The sequence below is a fragment of the Phascolarctos cinereus genome, unplaced genomic scaffold (genome assembly GCF_003287225.1).
Source record: "Phascolarctos cinereus isolate Bilbo 61053 unplaced genomic scaffold, phaCin_HiC Scaffold_2;HRSCAF=192, whole genome shotgun sequence".
In the NCBI taxonomy this organism is placed as follows: Eukaryota; Metazoa; Chordata; class Mammalia; order Diprotodontia; family Phascolarctidae; genus Phascolarctos; species Phascolarctos cinereus.
In genome coordinates this window covers 218948133-218965743 of record NW_027555625.1, presented here as the reverse complement: position 1 = coordinate 218965743, position 17611 = coordinate 218948133, and the positions used below count along the sequence as shown (strand labels likewise).

The 17611-nt window shown below is 41.5% G+C and overlaps 1 protein-coding gene across 1 annotated transcript in view; it reads left to right on the top strand.

Moving 5' to 3' along the window:
- Positions 1 to 17611, top strand: part of PLB1 (phospholipase B1) — a 201375-nt gene that overhangs the window by 101907 nt on the left and 81857 nt on the right. Inside the window, exons 33-39 of the mRNA XM_020983774.2 lie at positions 2122 to 2180; positions 3409 to 3482; positions 10260 to 10303; positions 10719 to 10827; positions 12439 to 12490; positions 13124 to 13204; positions 15142 to 15207. Of these exons, the coding sequence (XP_020839433.2) occupies positions 2122 to 2180; positions 3409 to 3482; positions 10260 to 10303; positions 10719 to 10827; positions 12439 to 12490; positions 13124 to 13204; positions 15142 to 15207 (485 nt within the window). The remainder of the gene's footprint in view (positions 1 to 2121; positions 2181 to 3408; positions 3483 to 10259; positions 10304 to 10718; positions 10828 to 12438; positions 12491 to 13123; positions 13205 to 15141; positions 15208 to 17611) is intronic.

Here is a 17611-nt window from a genome sequence, read left to right as displayed (position 1 = left end):
TAAAAGTAATCTGGTTCAACCACTTTGATTTTTTTTCTTTTTAAAGAAAATATTTTAGTGATCTTTCCTTTTACATTATTACCCTTCCTATGCACCTCTTCTATCCCAGTGAATAGTAACAAATAAGAAAAGTCAGGCACAAATCACCCATATGCATTCGTCATTAAGGAAAATACATGTTGCAGTCTGTACCCCTAGTCCACCACAGACTTCTAAAGTCACAACTGGCCACCACATTAATCAGAGTTCTGAAGCCTTTCAGTGTTGTTCTTCAATCCTGAATTTTATAGAGGAGGAAACTAAGGCAAAGGCATATGAAGTGACTTGGCTGAGGCAATACAAGTTAAGTAGAAGGGCCCAAGTTGTCTAAACACAAGCTCATTGTTTTCCCTATCACTTCTTGCTGTCTCCCAGGCAGCATCAACATTATTAGGTTGCTGAAATCCAGAAATTAATTTAAAGCATTCCATCAAAGTGTTTTGATTTTATTAGAGACTGTCTAGTGTCCACTTGACCTGTGTATCTTTAAAACTGAGCTCCAATTGAACACACACAGCACACACACACGTGCGCGACATTCCAAGGTTGAGCCCTATCCATTATGAGTCTTGGCTACTGCTTATCTACCTACCTATCCCTAAAAAGTATCTTGTTTCTTGCTGTTGTACATTTCTCCTGCTTCATCATTTAAACTCACATTCTTTTTGGTCAGCCCCCTGAGGCCTCTCTACATCTTCCTAAAGTTTCCTTGTTTGTAATTTCCACTGAGTAGTAAGCCCTGTGCCACAAAATTGTGCTGACATCAAGCATTTGTGTGTGCATGAAAGAGACCACAGGAGTAGTTGGTAGTGTTCCTACCTAAGTTATGTACTCACTGTGTGACCCTGAGAGAGTCAGTTAAACTCTGTGTACCTAGGACTTATCAAGGCCAAAGCGTTAAGCTTCCTCTAACTCAGATATATTTCCTTATACTGACAAATCCCAGCCTTCACATGTGCAAGACATTTGCTATAACTTGGGGGAGAGGCAAAGTTTGGATAAAACATGATGCTTTCTATCATGGAACTAACGATCTAATAGATACAAACATTGGGCACAAATAGAAATTATAAAAATAATGCACGATATGATATGATAATGCATGTAACAGATCCAGTAGAAAGTTTTGTGTGAAATTTTGGGGGGATAGGTCTAGAAAGGCATTATTATTTGAGCTGCACTTTAATGTGTGTGTAGAAATTTAATGACAACATGAACAAAGGCACTGAGAGCGATAAGGGAAAGGTCATTGACTTACTGAGGATCTCCTTGTCAATTCCGAACAGTAAGCAGTAAAAAGCATAGATTTCTCCCTCCACTTTGAATCATAGATCTAGATATAGGAACGACCTCAGAAGTCATCTAGTCCAAGTCACTTGTTTTACAGACAAGTAAACTGAGTCTTAAAGAGTTTAAGTGATTTGCCCAAGGTCACATATGTGACCAAGTGGCAAAACTTAGGCACAAATTCACTTTCTATAACTGGATGGGTCAGGAAGGGATGGAGAGGAGGAGGACAGCATCTAGTGATTTCATCTTTGTGAGGAACTCCCATTTTGGAAGTGTCCTCCACTGATACAGATCTGCAATTCCTCTGCGACTCTTGTAGTTTTAGAGGATTACTTAAGTACGCTGAGAAGTAACATACATACACATGGTCATATATGTAATATGTGTCAGAAACAGAACATGGTCTCGGGTCTTCCTGACCCCAAGTCTTCACCCATATCCAAACCCAGTACAGATAGACCCTTCAAAGATTTGGCTTAATGGTCAAGCCAAGTCTCCTATCTGAACCTGTGGACGTTACCCTCTAATGGCAGAAATTAGTTGACTATCCTCATATGTATTCAGCCTATGTTGGTGCTGCTTATTCCTGAAAATTGCCATCTACATCTTTAGCTCATTAGCATCACCTCCATTCCACCTACCTGTACCCTTTGTACTCCTAGCCTCCCTTAATGTCCTTGCTTCCCCCACTGCCTCCAGGACAGCCCCACTGACTACTATCTCTGTTAAACAAGCAATGACTGACTTCTATTTCTTTCCTAAAGACTCATACTTGTCCACTTGCCTTTCTAGTACATGCTCTGAAGCCAGCAGACATTCAAGTTGTTGCAGCTGTGGGTGATTCTCTGACCGTAAGGAAATTTATGCCATTGGCAAGCTTTTGTGTAATAGGGTGGGATGGACAGGACTGCCTCCTAATAGTTTCAGTCAGCATTCTCCCATCTGTTAGCCTCTTTGATTTGTCACCAGGAAGGAGCCAGGTGGTGGCTGCTTTATACACAGCTAAACTCCCATTATCTGAGGAAAGAAGGCCTTTTTTTTTTCCATTCCCAGAAACACCCACTGCTTCTGGCAAGACTCCCAAGGCTATATGACATCATTACAGAATGACACAGAAAGAAAGAGGGGAGGTGATTAAATGTCTAAGCTAAACCTCTCTATTTACAGTGACTTAATCTTGGAAGAGGCCTCCCTGAGTCCAAAGGGTACATTCTTCTAGGATATAAAAAGCTTTGATGGTGATGAAAATAAGAATGTTTGTGTTTGTATGTCCTTGAACAATTTTCAAAATGATTTTATAATTCCTAATCTCATTTAAATTCTCACAGCAAAACCGTTAAGTAGACAGAGCAGGCATAGAGTTTTGCACTTTTAGTCAGGAAGACATGAGTTCTAATCCTACCTCGGATACTTAGTTTGTGAAGCTGGGCAAGTCACTTAAATTCATTGAGCCTCAGTTTCCCTAACTAAAATGGAGAGATAATATCTACCCCCTGCAGGGATGTTGGGAAGCTTAAATGAGACATTCTTTTCTTTCTCAAATAAGATCATATATATGTTTATGGAAAACTTAATAAACTTCAAAGCATTACGTAAAAGCTAGTTATTATTATCCATATTTTAAGATGAAGAATTTGATACATAAGGAGGCTAGATGACTTAACTCACACCTTATCTGGTTAGCAGAAGAAATAAGATTAGCCCCAAGTTTCTCAAGTACTAATTTGGTGCTATGCCTATACCAAACTGCCCCCCAGTAAATAATACCGTTGATACCAATAACTAACACTCCCACCAAATCTGCATTTATTTGATGCTTTTGCGTTTGCAAAGCACTTCACATAAATAATCTCATTTGAGCCTCAACAGTCCCATAGTTGTTGTTAGTATTATCACTATTTTACAGATGAGCAAACTGAGGTACTGAGCAATTAAATGATTTGGCCCAGGGTCATATCTGGACCCAGGTCCTCCTGACTCTGGCACCCTTCACAATATGCTATGGTCTCACTCCTCTATTTTCACTGCCTCTCTGATTTTTCTTCTGGTCTTCACATGTTGGGTTTTTGGGGTTTTAAGGCTGGAAATGGAATTCGCTCGAAACCAGACGATCCTTCTGATGTCACTACTCAATATCGGGGACTATCATACAGGTAATACAAAGTTTGGATTTACTAGATCTGAGGAGTGTCCTCCCCACCACAGGAATTGGAACGGCTTAACTCTTGTAGGGGGAGAAAAAGGTGGGCATCGAAGGAAAAGGATTGGGCTGGGGTCGGTTTTTTAAGAAAGAAAGAAAGAAAATAGCCATGGTACCGTGATTAATCATGGAATTCATATTGGAAGTTGTGTTTAATGATGCCTTTTGTTTTTAGATCACAGTATTGTCCTGATTGCCCTGCTCTGCAGCATTGAACCTTCCTTTGTAATGAAGAAAAAAATGCTCAGCAACAATCATAATAGGGCCTATGTCTGACAGTGGGTAGAGCTTTCTGCCCCTGGCATCCCTCCTCTCTGGCAAAATCTCGTTAATAACCTGAAGTTATTCATATTTTTTCAATTGTACAAAAAAATAAGGGTTTCCTCCTGATTCCCAAGTCAGAAAGGCCAACAATAAACTCATTACACAATTTATATTCTCATAGAAATCCCTCTGGGTCTGGTATTGGTCAATTATTAGTATTTATTCATCTGTTGATTATAGTTATTGAAATATAAAAATAATCTACATATACACATACACATACCTATGCCCATGTGCAAGCTTTATGTTGCGTTCATAGTAGCATAGTATTCAGAGCTGGAAGGGAACTTAAAATAAAAGGTCATCTAGGCCCATTCTGTCTACTTGGTAGCATAGTAGTGTGGATGCAAGGCACAGAGTCAAGAGCCTCTGAGTTCAAATCCTGCCTCAGATATTATCTAGTTGTCTAACTCTGGTTCAGTCAATTAATCTCTTTTTCATTTTGTTCAACTCTAAAATAGGGATGATGGCAGCTATAGTGCTGTTATTTATTGTGAGGTTAAAATAAGATAATGCACATAAAGCATTTTACAAAATCTTGAAGAGCTACGTGTTACCCAATATTATTTTCCAAATAGGGAAATAGGCTTATGGCGGTCACGTATATAGTTAGTAACAAGACCAAGAATTCAACACACGTGTCTTCTCACCCCAAATCCAGGACATTTTCCGTTACCCCATCCGTGAACCAGACCAAGATAGGAAATCCATGGTTTTAAGATTTCTTTCTCTCCTGAGAAACTTTATTTTCACCAAGCAGCCGTCCAAGAATAGATCTGAGTATCCCTCCTCAACTAACAAGATAAACAAGCCAAGATGGTGTAAGGTGGTCATAAAAGCCTTGGCAACACAAGGAACTACTTGTCTCTTCTTTAGTGATTTCTTCCAGCCTATTTCTGTTACAGAGTTAATTCAAAAGAAACCCATTTTCCTCCAAAATCAAAAAGAATATTGGGGGTTTCTGTGATCATGCTTTTTGATTCTACCTGAGGAGAGTCTCAAAGTGAGAGGTGGACAGGGAAAGTGACCTGGAGGCTTCTGGTTTTCAGGCTTCAGAACTCTCTCAGTAATGAACAAGGTATCAGTCCCCTAAGTGTCATGGCAGCTGAGACCACTGGATTTGATGCATGTCACCATCCTTAGGAGGTAGTTCTTTTATCAAGTGGCTAATAGAGACTAACACTTGGTACTTCAAATGGATGCCCAAGCCATTCCACTTCAGTTCTGAATTCACAATTCCGGTTCTTTTTATTCCTCTCCTTCATGGTTGTGACTAAAGATAAGACATCTTTGCCATTAGAATAAAAAGAGTATGAGAAAACTAATGACCCCAAACTAATTACAAACCAAGGAAGTCAGGACAATGATAGAAGTTCTGAGCAGCCTTAACATGGCAGTTATGTCATATCATGGTGCTAGAAATTTGAGAGTAAAGCCCAAATGAATGAATGAGCCCTACAAACTGGTGAAAGAAGATAGAAATGGTGCGGCAGTCAAAAGAAAGGAGTAAGTGTGCCCATTCTTACTGCAAGAAGGATCCTTCCCAGCTTTCATATATGAGTAATTCAACCTTTTGCACCAAGTATTGTCCGTAAAGAGTTTTACTTTTTAACCAATTCCCCATCTTCAACTAGGGATGAACCAGAAGTCTGTGATGGGTGGACGAGTTGACTCACCCAGCTAATCTCCTAAAATCCATCATTGATCTGCCATTGGTCCTTTCAACTTCTGTAATATATGAGCAGAAAGTTGAGTAGTTGACTTACAGAGACATCATCTTGTCCCAAGATTCAGGTGCACAAAAAGTGACTGCACTCAGTCAGAGGGTGCCACTTAGGGAAACACACACCTGGCTTGGGTAAAAGTCAATCAGGAGCTTTTGAAATGATAAGGGAAGCAACGGTTTGAAAAGACTAACCTACTCCTTCTGGGTAACAGGAAGCCGAGAGGCAGCTAGTTTTACACTGATAGGGAAAGGAGAGATGTAGCCAGAATTCATGTTTAGCTGGTTATTACTGTGTGTGACCTTCAGAATGCAATTTGGCTGTGAATATACCTGCTGGGCTTGCTGCTTTGGAAAATAACTACTGGTTTGTCTTCAAGGGGTTAAATCCTTCTGAAGTTGTTTTGGGGTCTTTATGGCTCGGTCTTGCCTTGCATAGGAATAAATTGCTTGATTTGGGGTTGCTTAAATGCTTCAAAATAAAAATCACCATTTTGAAATTCCTTTCTCTGCCTCATTAATTCAGAATCTGAGCTTATGTCACTGAACTTGCAAGAATCTGAGCCATCTTTTTCTCTCCTTTCACATTTTATATAATTGGTACAAAAGTTAAAGTATTCCAAATAACCACATTTCTTTATACAATTTTTTTAACCTTTACTGTCAATAGGGCAGAGGACTACTCCAAGCATACTGGTTCTATTCTCCCAGAACCATTATCTTAGCATGGGGAAAATTTGTCCACATGGAATTGTGATAGAAATTTCTTGAGCATTAAGGGTGTCAATGTGGGCATGATGATGTGTTTATAGGAGTATGTAGGGCTGTAATGGTGAGATGCAGATATATGTATAAAATGTGTAGGGTGAAATGGAGATGGCAAAGTATATTTGTGTATGTATTTAAATCCATGGTTTCCTTTCCTTTCAAGTGTCAGTTTCGAGGCCTACAGTTCTTTGATTCAAAGAAGTGGGCAGCTAATACAAGTTCCCTGCCCTATCTCTTCTAGTGGTTGGAAGTTCCTCAGAACCACAAATCTATGCCCAAATACTATAAGTCAAGTTTGGCATCAGCATCTCAGGGCTTGGCTCACATGCAGCTTCCTATGGATAACCTTTTTTGATCACTACTTGTTAATACAGAGCTTTTCTCTCTCTCTCTTTCTCCCTTTCTCCCTCTTCTCTCCCCCCACCCCATTCTGTCTGTCTCACCTCAAATAATTATGTATGTTCTTACCTGTTTCCACTTTGTATCTCCTCAGTAGAATCTTTGAGGGCATGGACTGTTATATCAAAAAATCAACAATAGATGTTCCAGAAATAGGAAATACAAAGCCAAAAAGTTCAGTCAGTGATTTCGAGGACCTTACATTCTGTTGAGAGAAACATGCCTGCACACAAGCAAATAAAGAACACATAAAAAGTAATACAACTTAATGATGTTGGGAAGGCCGGGGGTAGTGCGTTGAATGAGGCACCAACAGCTGAAAAGAAGCTGAAAAAGTGTCACATATGAGGTAGTACTTAGAATAAACTCTGAGGGAAGGTATGAATCCCAAGAGATGGAGGCAAGGGGGTTGTGCATTCTAGGCCTTCTGTTCAGAATGTTCAAAAGCATGAAAGGTGACATGACCTATAGAAGACTACCATTTTGCCTGGGATGTAGAGTTCACTGTGGGAAATGAAGTACAATTTGGAAAGGTACACTGAACGCAGATTGTGAAGGACTTTAAATGTGAAACAAATGAATTCATTCTTTATCATAGAGGCAATAGGAAGCCAGTGGAACATTCTGAGCGGAGGAGTGACATGGCCAGACCTGAGTTTTAGAGCAATAGCCAGGGTAGTTGTATGGAGGATGAGCTGGAAACACTGAATGGAAGTAGAATAACGAGAAGGCCATTGCAATATGACAGGCAAGAAGTGAAGAGGGCTTGAACTGAAGTTATGGCTGTCAGAGAAGGATTGATAGAGATATTGAAGAGATAAAATTACTGGACTTAGCATATAATTGGACATGGGGGTGAATGAGTGGAGTCAATGATACATTCCTCTTAGGTTATAAACAAGAGTATTGGTTCCCATAAGAGAAATACGGAAGTTAGGAAGAAGAGTTGGGTTTTCAGAAAAGGGAGAGAGTATCATTGAATTTGTGGGAGTTGATGAAATCCCCAAGAAGAAGGACATACAAGTAGAAAAGAAAGGCAACCATGACTCATGTATGATGATACCGCAAAGGAGCCTGAGATGGATTGGCTAAAAAGGCCGGAAAAAGAACCAAGTAAGAGCAAACAGTATGTAAGAAAAAGTGATGGGGAGCAGTGTCGGATTTTGCAGAAATAAAGAATGAGCAGGAAAAGTCATTTTATGTGCCTAGTAAGAGATCATTGGTAACTTTGAAGAGGCCAGTGTCAGTCGAAAGATTAGGTCAGGGACCAAAGTGCAAAGGGTTAACAAGTGATAGGAGAGGAGCTGCATGCAAGCTCTATAGACAGCTTTTTTTCCCCCTAGAATTTAGCTATAACATGGAGAAAAGATTGAGAATGATAGCTTTAGAGGAGGTAAGATAAAGAAAAGAGTTTTTTGCAAAGTGGAAGTGGGCTGAACAATATAAAGAGAAATGGGCTATGGTTGCATGGTTGCAGAAGCAATGACGAGATGGGCCACCTCTTCAGAGACTGGAATAAATAGTGAGCAGATAGGGAATGAGGCAAAGGAATGGGGTCTGAGATGTAAAGGAGAGGAGAGAGATCTCATTGCAAATGGCCCCCATTATCTCAATAAATAATTGGGCCTTCATATCCCCAGTGCTTTAACACCCCGTAAATGCTTGTTGGTTTGGACTAGAGACAGCCAGAGGGGAAGCTTCTCGGCTGGAAGGAAAAGAGTGAATGCTGACGCCCTCTTTGGAGCAGCTGATGCCTTAATTCAAGGATTTAACCCCTGTTCTGGGTTTTCACAAAGGGCGGCCTGCTCTGTTCAAAAGGCTTCTCAATGGAAGGAGCAGCTGTGAAGAAGCTAGATCTTCGAGCCTCTGAGGGGCCTCTGCTCAAAGTCTGGCTTCTGTTTCAAAGCTGGGAAAAAGCAAATATATGTGGAGGAGAGTGCTGTGAGAGTTACACCACAGAATATTGTCCCTGAGTTTCTCAAAAACTGGGGAATTAGAGGCATTTTCTTGGGGCTAAGGGAGAGTATTTGTATACGTGTGAAAAATGGTACTTTGCAAATGTGGGAGTTCGATGTTTCTCTCTTTATTCTCCCTGACCTATATGCAGTTAGAGACTTAATTGAAGTTTGAGATCAACTACAGGTTCTTGCTCCTTGAGTGTAGGATCTCGTTTGGGTTCATCTTTCTATGCCCAGTGCCTTTTGATGTGTAGTGAGAAGCAGAGCATCTGGTGGCTGAAGGGCTACCCTTGAAATAAGGAAGGTCTGGGTTCAGCAATGGCACAGTGGAAAGACCATTAGCTCTGGAGCCAAAGGACTTCTGATCCCACTTCTGATGCTTATAATCCATGTGACCTTGGGCAAATCACTTAATGTCTCTGAGGCTCGGGGAGGCAGCATGATATTTAGTGGACAGGGCATTGGATTTGTATTAGAAAAATCTTAGTTTCAAATCCAATCTGAAACATTTACTAGCTATGTGAATCTGGGCTATCTCTGTGCCTCAGTTTCCTCTGTTTTAACATTACAGAGTTGGACTCAATGGGTTCTGAGGTCCTTAATACTCTAAATTAATGATCCTAAGATTTATGTCTGTGAAGGGAACTCTCACACTTGGAATTCTCCATACCGATGAATTCATAGATCCAGACCCTATCCCCCCCCCAAAATAATCCTAGACCCTACCTAGAGCATTGATTTGCACATAGTAGGCATTTAAAGAACATTTGCCATACTAAGTTAAATATAATCAGATTGACTTGGGGTCATTTTACTGAAAGGGAGTTTAATGTCAGATAGTTTATTCTCCTGGTCCCCCCCAAGCAGAATTCTATCAGACAAACAAAAATTCATCTGATTTCTGAAGAATTCCAGACCAGTCACTTTAGTTCACAGGCTGGCTTAGTCCTGACTTAGCATTGAACATTCCAGATTTTGAAAAACCGAAATTATGGGTTATGACTTGAATAAGTTTCTCAGGAACAGCCAAAGACCACAGCTATAACTGCCATTCTCGAAATTGGCGATGATTAGGATGGCTAAACCATGATGAGAATGTTGTTGAGTCTGTTTTGCCTCTTTTTGTACCCCTAATTGGTTTTGTACAGTCCCTGACACATAGTGGGCACTTAATAAGTGTTCATTGATTGCGAGTTTCAAAGAGTTTTAAGTGACATGCCCAAGGTCACACTGCTAGCAATTGTCTACAGACAGTATCGGAATTGAGATCTTACTGACCCCATGCCCAATTCTCTCACTTTGCCACCTAGCTGCCACTAGAAATGGTGTTTCAGTACTCATCTGGACACCAAGAAGAGCCCATTGTATTAAGTCACACTCTGCTTTTCCATAAAGGAAATTCAACATGTGTTTTTTAAGCTCCTATTATATGCCAGGCATTGAGGTGGAAGAGATGGAGTTAGGGAGGGGATGATTAAGACATAACTCTTGCCACCAACCAGCTTGGAATTTAGTAAGGAAATGCATGTCTTGACAGTATTTCTTTCTCTGGTTGCAGTGCAGGAGGTGATGCCTCACTAGAAAGTGTGACCACCTTGCCTAGTAAGTAAAGACTTGGCCCTTGGGTCTATCAAGAGATTTGGGTGTGGGCTCTCCTGACTTAGACACCCTGAGAGCAAATCTGAGCCAAGAAAGGCACAACGTTGAATGCCTTTAAAGGGGAGGAAGAATGATCTCTTTCCATTTATCTCCAGAACCTGGTCTATGAGTTTACACTTCCATAGCTGGAACACTTTAGTGCTGTGCATACCTACCAGTCCTTGGAGTCAGTCTGCTCAGCTGATGGCTTCTGGTCCAGACCTGGCAGATACTTTATCTTCCTTGCCTTTCAATGGATTATTGCACTGGGACATGGGGCTAAAAATAAAGCTCAGCTTTGGGGAAGGGATGCTCATTCTGATCTCATAACTTCCTCAGTTGAGAGTTGCTTGCTTTTTACTCCCCCTCCCCCTACCAGATATCCTACGAAAGTTTAATGGGAACCTAACAGGCTTCGCACTGGGCGAGGGGAATGCTGATGATGCCAACACCTTCCTCAATCAGGCGGTCCCAGGAGCAAAGGCTGAGTATGGCATTGGGGGAAGGGTGAGAGGGGACATGGAATGGCTCATCATAGAAGCCCCTTTCTGATAGTAACAGCAATCCTCACCTTTTGTTATTGTTTCACATGGGCTTTACAGGGCTTCCCCCTCAATAGTCTCTAATCACTCTCTTGACTGACGTCACTTACAACCAATGTATTTTCGAGACAGCCCAGCCAAGACCAAAGCCTAAGACCACGAAATCAATTGTAATTAGCAAAATCATGCACTAAGCACGTGCGGAATCTAAATCCAGTGCCCTTTCCCCTTGCATCATCGTACCTCATGTCCCAGAGGGTACTCAGGGACCAACATGGCCCTATTCTCTGGCTGTCTGAGTTAAGCAACTACAGAAAAAAATCCTCTACTGAGTTGAACTACAAAAAGAATCCATCTAAAGAGCATGGCATAATCATGCTAAAGGGATCCCCTCTCCTTCAGAGCCTTGTTTGTGGCAAAGCATAGCATTATGGGATCTAGAATTAGATGGCACCTCAGGAGTGGTGAGTAGAAGCTGCAAAGAGGTACATTTAGGCTCACTATAAGCAAAAAAAAAAAATTCATATGATTGAAACTATCCCAAAGTGGAATGAACCACTTTAGGAGATAGTGGGTTCACCCTTCTCTGGAGGTTTTTAAAGCATATCCTTGTCAGTTATGTGGAAGGGAGATGCTCATTCAGGACAGGCTGGATGAGAATCCTGATTCTACCATCTGTATGACCTTGGGCAAGTTACTTAGCCTCTCTGGGCCTCAGTTTCCTCATCTGTAAAATGAAAAGGTTGTGCTAGGTGACCTCTGAGGTCCTTTCCAACTCCAAAGGTATGAGGTCTCTGAGGTCCCTTCCAAGGCTGAGATTCTGTGAGCTCATGTAATTTTTTTTTAAAGGCAATTGGGGTTAAGTGACTTGCCCAGGGTCACACAGCTAGTAAGTGTCAAGTGTTTGGTCTGAGGCCGGATTTGAACGCAGGTCCTCCTGACTTGAGGGCCGGTGCTCTATCCACTGCGCCACCTAGCTGCCCCGGGCTCATGTAATTTAAACCCTTCTTTTACAGATGAGGACGCTGAGTCACAGTGAAGTTGGATGTATATTCCACAAGGTTAAATGTATTAAATGTAATACATTTAATACACGGTTGTATTACACAATTGCACAACATAGGTAGTAAGTACTAAAGCCAGGCCTGCTCCAAACACATAAAGACTATTTTTAGCAGATTGGCCTGAACAAAGAACAGTGTAGGTTGGAGAGAGCCCCGGATTGGGAATCAGAAATCCTGGATTGGAATCTCTCCCCCTAGACTCCACCATAGTCCATTCCCCAAACAGGGTTTAGGATTGTCCCATTTATCTACTTAAGCTCAGACTTTTGAAGGTGACACGACCTAGTCTGAGACTTAGGAGGCTTCAGTCTTACTCCTGCTACCATCAGAACCAAGGCAAGTGGCGTTCACCTCTTGGTCTCATGTTTTCTGCCTTCTGCCTGCCAAAGGAGATAATTCCAGTGAGATTTCCAGTGCAGTGGCCTTGAGAGGCTAAGAAGATGAGTCTGTTTTTTCCCCATTATCAGAAAGAACAATTGTCTTTGCTCCACAGGGAACTTATAAAGCAAGTCCAGACCCTGGTGCAGAAGATGAAAACTGACCAGGTAAGTTAGAGTTAGACTGCTTTATGAAAAAACAAAAACAAAAGTTCCTAAATTTAATCCATCCAAATAAAAGGGGAGGGCAGAAATGAGCTGCCTTAAAAATAGTGGTTGTCCCACACTGGAAACACCCAAGCAAAATATGAATTAGCATCTGCCAGAGCTGTCCCTAGGTCCATAGCTCTAGAGCAGGAAGGGTACCTCAGGGGACATCTCAACTGACCTCTTCAGTTTATAAGTAAGGAAATTGGGGCCCAGGGAGTTAATTAAGAGATCTGTTGAAGATAGGCTTCCTACAAGGTCTAGATGACAGCTGTCATATTTTTCAGAACTGCAATTCTATGCATTAATGCAACAAAGATATATAGAGTGGTATCTATGTGTTTGGTGCTGCTTTGGGAAGTCAAGAAGCATTTATTAAGCACCTACTATGTGTCAGGCACTCTGCTAAGTACTGAGATGACAATTAAGAACAAAAATAAAAATAGTCCCTGCCCTCAGGGAGCTTACATTCTAAGGAGTGAGCTTGGAAAGTCCCAAGGGGCTCAGTGGACTCCTTGGGGTACACTATTTCTCTTATCAGATAGCAAAGGTATAATGGAATGATATGTTTAGCATTCTCCTTCCTTCATCTAGAGAATTGATTTCCCAGGAGACTGGAAGGTGGTCACTGTGCTTATCAGGACTGAAGACCTTTGCAACTACTGTACTGACTCAGTAAGTAACCACACTAGGGACTTCTCTGGCCTAGGCTTTCAATGTAGAGTTCCAGGTCCTGGGAAAACTTTTTGGGAAAATTCCCTAGAACCCAATTCATCAGTGCCTGACTCACAAGATACCTTCACTCTTCTACCTCACCCCTAGCCCTAACCCTGGCATCAGGTATCTCATTTCAAGGCTCAGCTCTGGTGCTTCCTTTTAGGTAGACTTATCCTGATTCTTTCAGCTGCCCTTTGGAAATTACCTTGTATTGATTTTGTACATACTTTATATTGTTTATTATCTGTATACTCACTGTTTTCCTCCAGTACCTAGCATGGTGACTGCCTCAATCAATCAATAAGTATTTATTAAGCTTACTATGTTCAAGGCACTGTGCTAGGCACTGCAGATACAAAGACAGAAAAGAAACAATCCTGCCCTCAAGGAACTTATGTTTTAATCGAGGAACTATGCACATATATAAAGATGTATAAAATAAATACATAAATATAAGGTAATTCGATGGGGAATGAAGAAAGGTCTCATGCAAGAAGTGATGTGGACCTTTTAGAAATTCCAAGAGATGAAGGTGAGGAGGGGGTGTATTCCAGGTATGGAGGCAGGGGATAGAACAAAAAGTCTAGTTTGGCTGAAATGTAGAGCGCATGAAGGAGAATAATGTATAATAAAGGCAGAAAGATATGATGAGACCAGGTTGTGAAGGGCCTTTAACGCCACACAGAAAAGTTTGTATTTTACTCTATTACCTGAATAAATAAACCATCACGAAGTCATAGAACTTTCCATAGGAAGGGACCTTAAAGATGTCATGATCATTAATCTAGAGCTGTCAAGGAATTTTTTGGTCATCTGATCTAGTTCCAACATTTCACAGATGAAACCAAAGACCAGAGAGGTGACTGCCTAAGTGCTACCAGTGGTCAGTTCATAGCAGAGGCAGGATCCGAACCAATGTCCTTCAGCTCTGGATCCAAGGCTTTTAGCACTTCATCATGCTGCCTTAAATCTCAAAGCATCCCAACACTGCGACAAGGGAACCACTTCAGTGCCCCTGCTCATGCCCCTAGCTAAGTGCTAATATACTTGTCATCCCTTCAGTTCTGATGGACCCACAGGAAAGGAAGAACTCAGGGTATATTGGAAAGAGCACTGGACTTGGGAGCTTTGGAAAACTAAGGTCTTAATTCCTGAATCTGCTATTTACAAGTTGCACGGTCCCGGGCAAATTCTTTAGCCTCTATGAGTCCCTGTTTCCTTATCTGTAAAATGACAGCTCTTCTTCGCCCTCTGTCCATCTAAGCATTGCTATGAGTATCCAAGGAGAGCATAACAACAATGAAAAGACACAAGTGGACTTTAACATTTTCAAAGTGATTTGCTTGCAATGACTGTGTGAGGATTATCCTGAAGGTATTTTGTGGTCACAAGAGGGTATTTATGTATATGTGAACTAAAACTGTGGGTTGTTGCTGTAGACTTCAGTGAAGAGAACCTGCCTTTTTCTGCTTCTCAGATAAAATTCTTTCAAGGCCATTTAGCAGCCTCCTGGGCTACTCCCATTTTTGGTTGTTGTTTTTCAATCATTTTCCTCAAGGGTCCTGTCCCTGGTACAGAAGAAAAGAGTACCCAATTTAAAATCGGAGGATACAGGATCAAATCTTGTCATTATTTCTTGTCTTGGGCATATCCTCTTACTTCTCAGAACCTCATCTATAAAATGAGAAGCTTGAACTCTGAGGTCCCCTCTAGCTGTAAATACTATATTCCTGTGATTCCAGACCCAGTTGGAGATGAAGCATGATCAGCTGGCTATAGCCAGAGATGGGAGCAGAGAACAAGGTTTTAGTTCCAGAGTAATGAATGAAGACTGAATCATCTCTCATATTCTCTTACCCTAACCATCTCTTTCTTTCCCTCCTTTCTTTTGCCAGAATTTATATTCAGCCACCAAATTTTCTGCTCACCTCCGAGACGCCTTGGACGTCTTGCACAAAGAGGTGAGTTCAGCAGCTTCGCCTCCCTAGCAGGAATTCATACATCAGGGAGAGCTCAACTTTATGTTCTGATGGACCAGGGGAAGCTAGCAGAGGGCTGGGGTTCACGTGCAGCTCATTGAGGTTCACATCCCTACGTATTTCCTACTTTTCTTTGGAACCCTGGTTCTCGGAGACCACATATCTTGTAAGAGAAAGAAAAAAGCCCACATATTCTGAAAGCTGGGATGAATCAGGCACTCAATTAGCAAGTGTTTAATTATTTAAGTTTAAGCCAGGCACTGGGGACGCAAATATGAAGAATGAAAGACTCCCCATTCACAAAAATTGTGGAGACAAGAACATGTAGAAACATTAGCAGCACCACAGTATGTATGTATATGTATGCATATGTGTATATGCATGTGTGTATATATACAAAAAAATCCACATACACATAAAATATTTAAATATGAAGTAGTTTGGGAGGGAAGGCACTAGCAACTGACTGTATCAAAAAAGGCTTCGTACAGAATCTGGTGCCTGAGCAGCACCTAAAAGGAGAAGAGGGGCTCTGTGAGGCGGGGGTAAGTAGGAAGGGCATTCATGGCTTGGAGGAACCATCAGTACAAAAGCACAGAGATGGGAGATACAGCATCATGAGTGCAGAACAGAGTGAAGGCCACTTTGGTTGACTCTCCAGCGTGAAAGAAGAAAAAACTAAGATCATAGCATCTGGCCCCATCACTTTGTGGCAAATGGATGGAGAAAAAAATGGAAGTACTGTCAGATTCTTGGGCTCAAAGATCACTCCAGATGGTGACTGCAGCCATCAAATTAAAAGATGCTTGTTCCTTGGAAAGAAAACGATGGCAAATCTGAATGGTATACTAAAATGCAGTGACATTACCTTGTCAACAAAGCTGTGGTTTTTCCAGTAGTAATGTATGGCTGTAAGAGTTGGACATAAAGAAAGCTGAGCGCTGCAGAATCTATGCTTTTGAATTGTGCTAGAGAAGACTTCCGAGAGTTCTTTGGAGAGCAAGGAAATCAAATCAGTTGATACTTAAATTAATTCAAGCTACTCACTGGAAGGTCAAATACTGAAGCTGAAGCTTAATACTTTGGCCACATAATGAGAAGATGGGACTCATTAGAAAAGACCCTGATGCTGGGAAAGATTGAAGGCAAAAGGAGGAGAGGATGAGATGGATAGATAGTGTCATGGAAATACTAAACATGAACTTGGACAGACTTTGAGAGACAGGGGAGGAGAGAAGGGCCTGGCATGCTGTGGTCCAGGGGGTCACAACGAATCAGATAGGACTGAACCACTGAACAACAAAAACCAGGATGGGGCCTCCTGCAGCTGAGCTTTTGGCACTAGGTCTACCTGTACTCTTCCGGCTTCCTGCACAACAGGCTGAGTCTGCATCCCCAGTGACAGCACTGCAAGGAATCCTAAAAGAATCCCCAGTCCTGGGGCAGCTAGGTGGCACAGTGAATAGAGCATCAGCCCTGGAGTCAGAAGGACCTGAGTTACAATGTGGCCTCAGACACTTGACACTTAGTAGCTGAATGACCCTGGGCAAGTCGCTTAACCCTAATTACCTCACCAAAAGAGAAAAAAGAAAGAAAGAAAGAATCCTCACTCCACCTCCAAACCTGGAAATAGAGCCGATAGCTCAAACGCCTCCTGGAGGCTGTGAGTTTTGGCTTGGAATTAGAAGGATCCCATAACAGCTGAATGTGAAGTCCCCTTCATCTCTTTCAGCCTTAATCTCTCTCAATATTAAGGAAGGGCAATAATATATAACATCTTTTGCAAAGTGGTTGTGAGAAAAATGCTTTGGAACTTTCAAAGACCCTCCCCAGTGAGGCCCTTTGGCTCCTTGGTTGAAGCAATTAAATGTGTGTCAAAGGGACCCAGCTGTGAATTGGAATCGATCTAGTTCTGAATAGCATCTTCAAGCTTTGTGAGGTTAGGCTTTGGGTGGGAGGTCAAGGGGAGTCATCTTTTCACCAGGCTCAATGATCTGACCACGTTGCTCAAGAAAATCCCTCTGGCTTCCCAGGTAATTTATAAATGCCTGCATCCCTGGAAGCATTGGATACAGTGCTAGACGTGGAGTCAGGAATATTCAAGTTTGAATATAGAATGAGGATGATAATACCAACTACCTCACAGGTTTGTCATGAGGATCACACAAGATAATGTGTAAAGTACTTTGCACACCCTAAAGTGATGTATAAATACTAGTTATTATTATCTTTCCAGACTGATTTCACGCGACTATTCCCTACATGCTACTCATTCCAGCCAAACTTAAGAATTTTCTATTTGCTATACTCAACAGTCAGTGGAATATAAGATGTTTTCCCACTATTCCATTCCACTCTTCTATTCCACTGTTCTATTAATAACAAC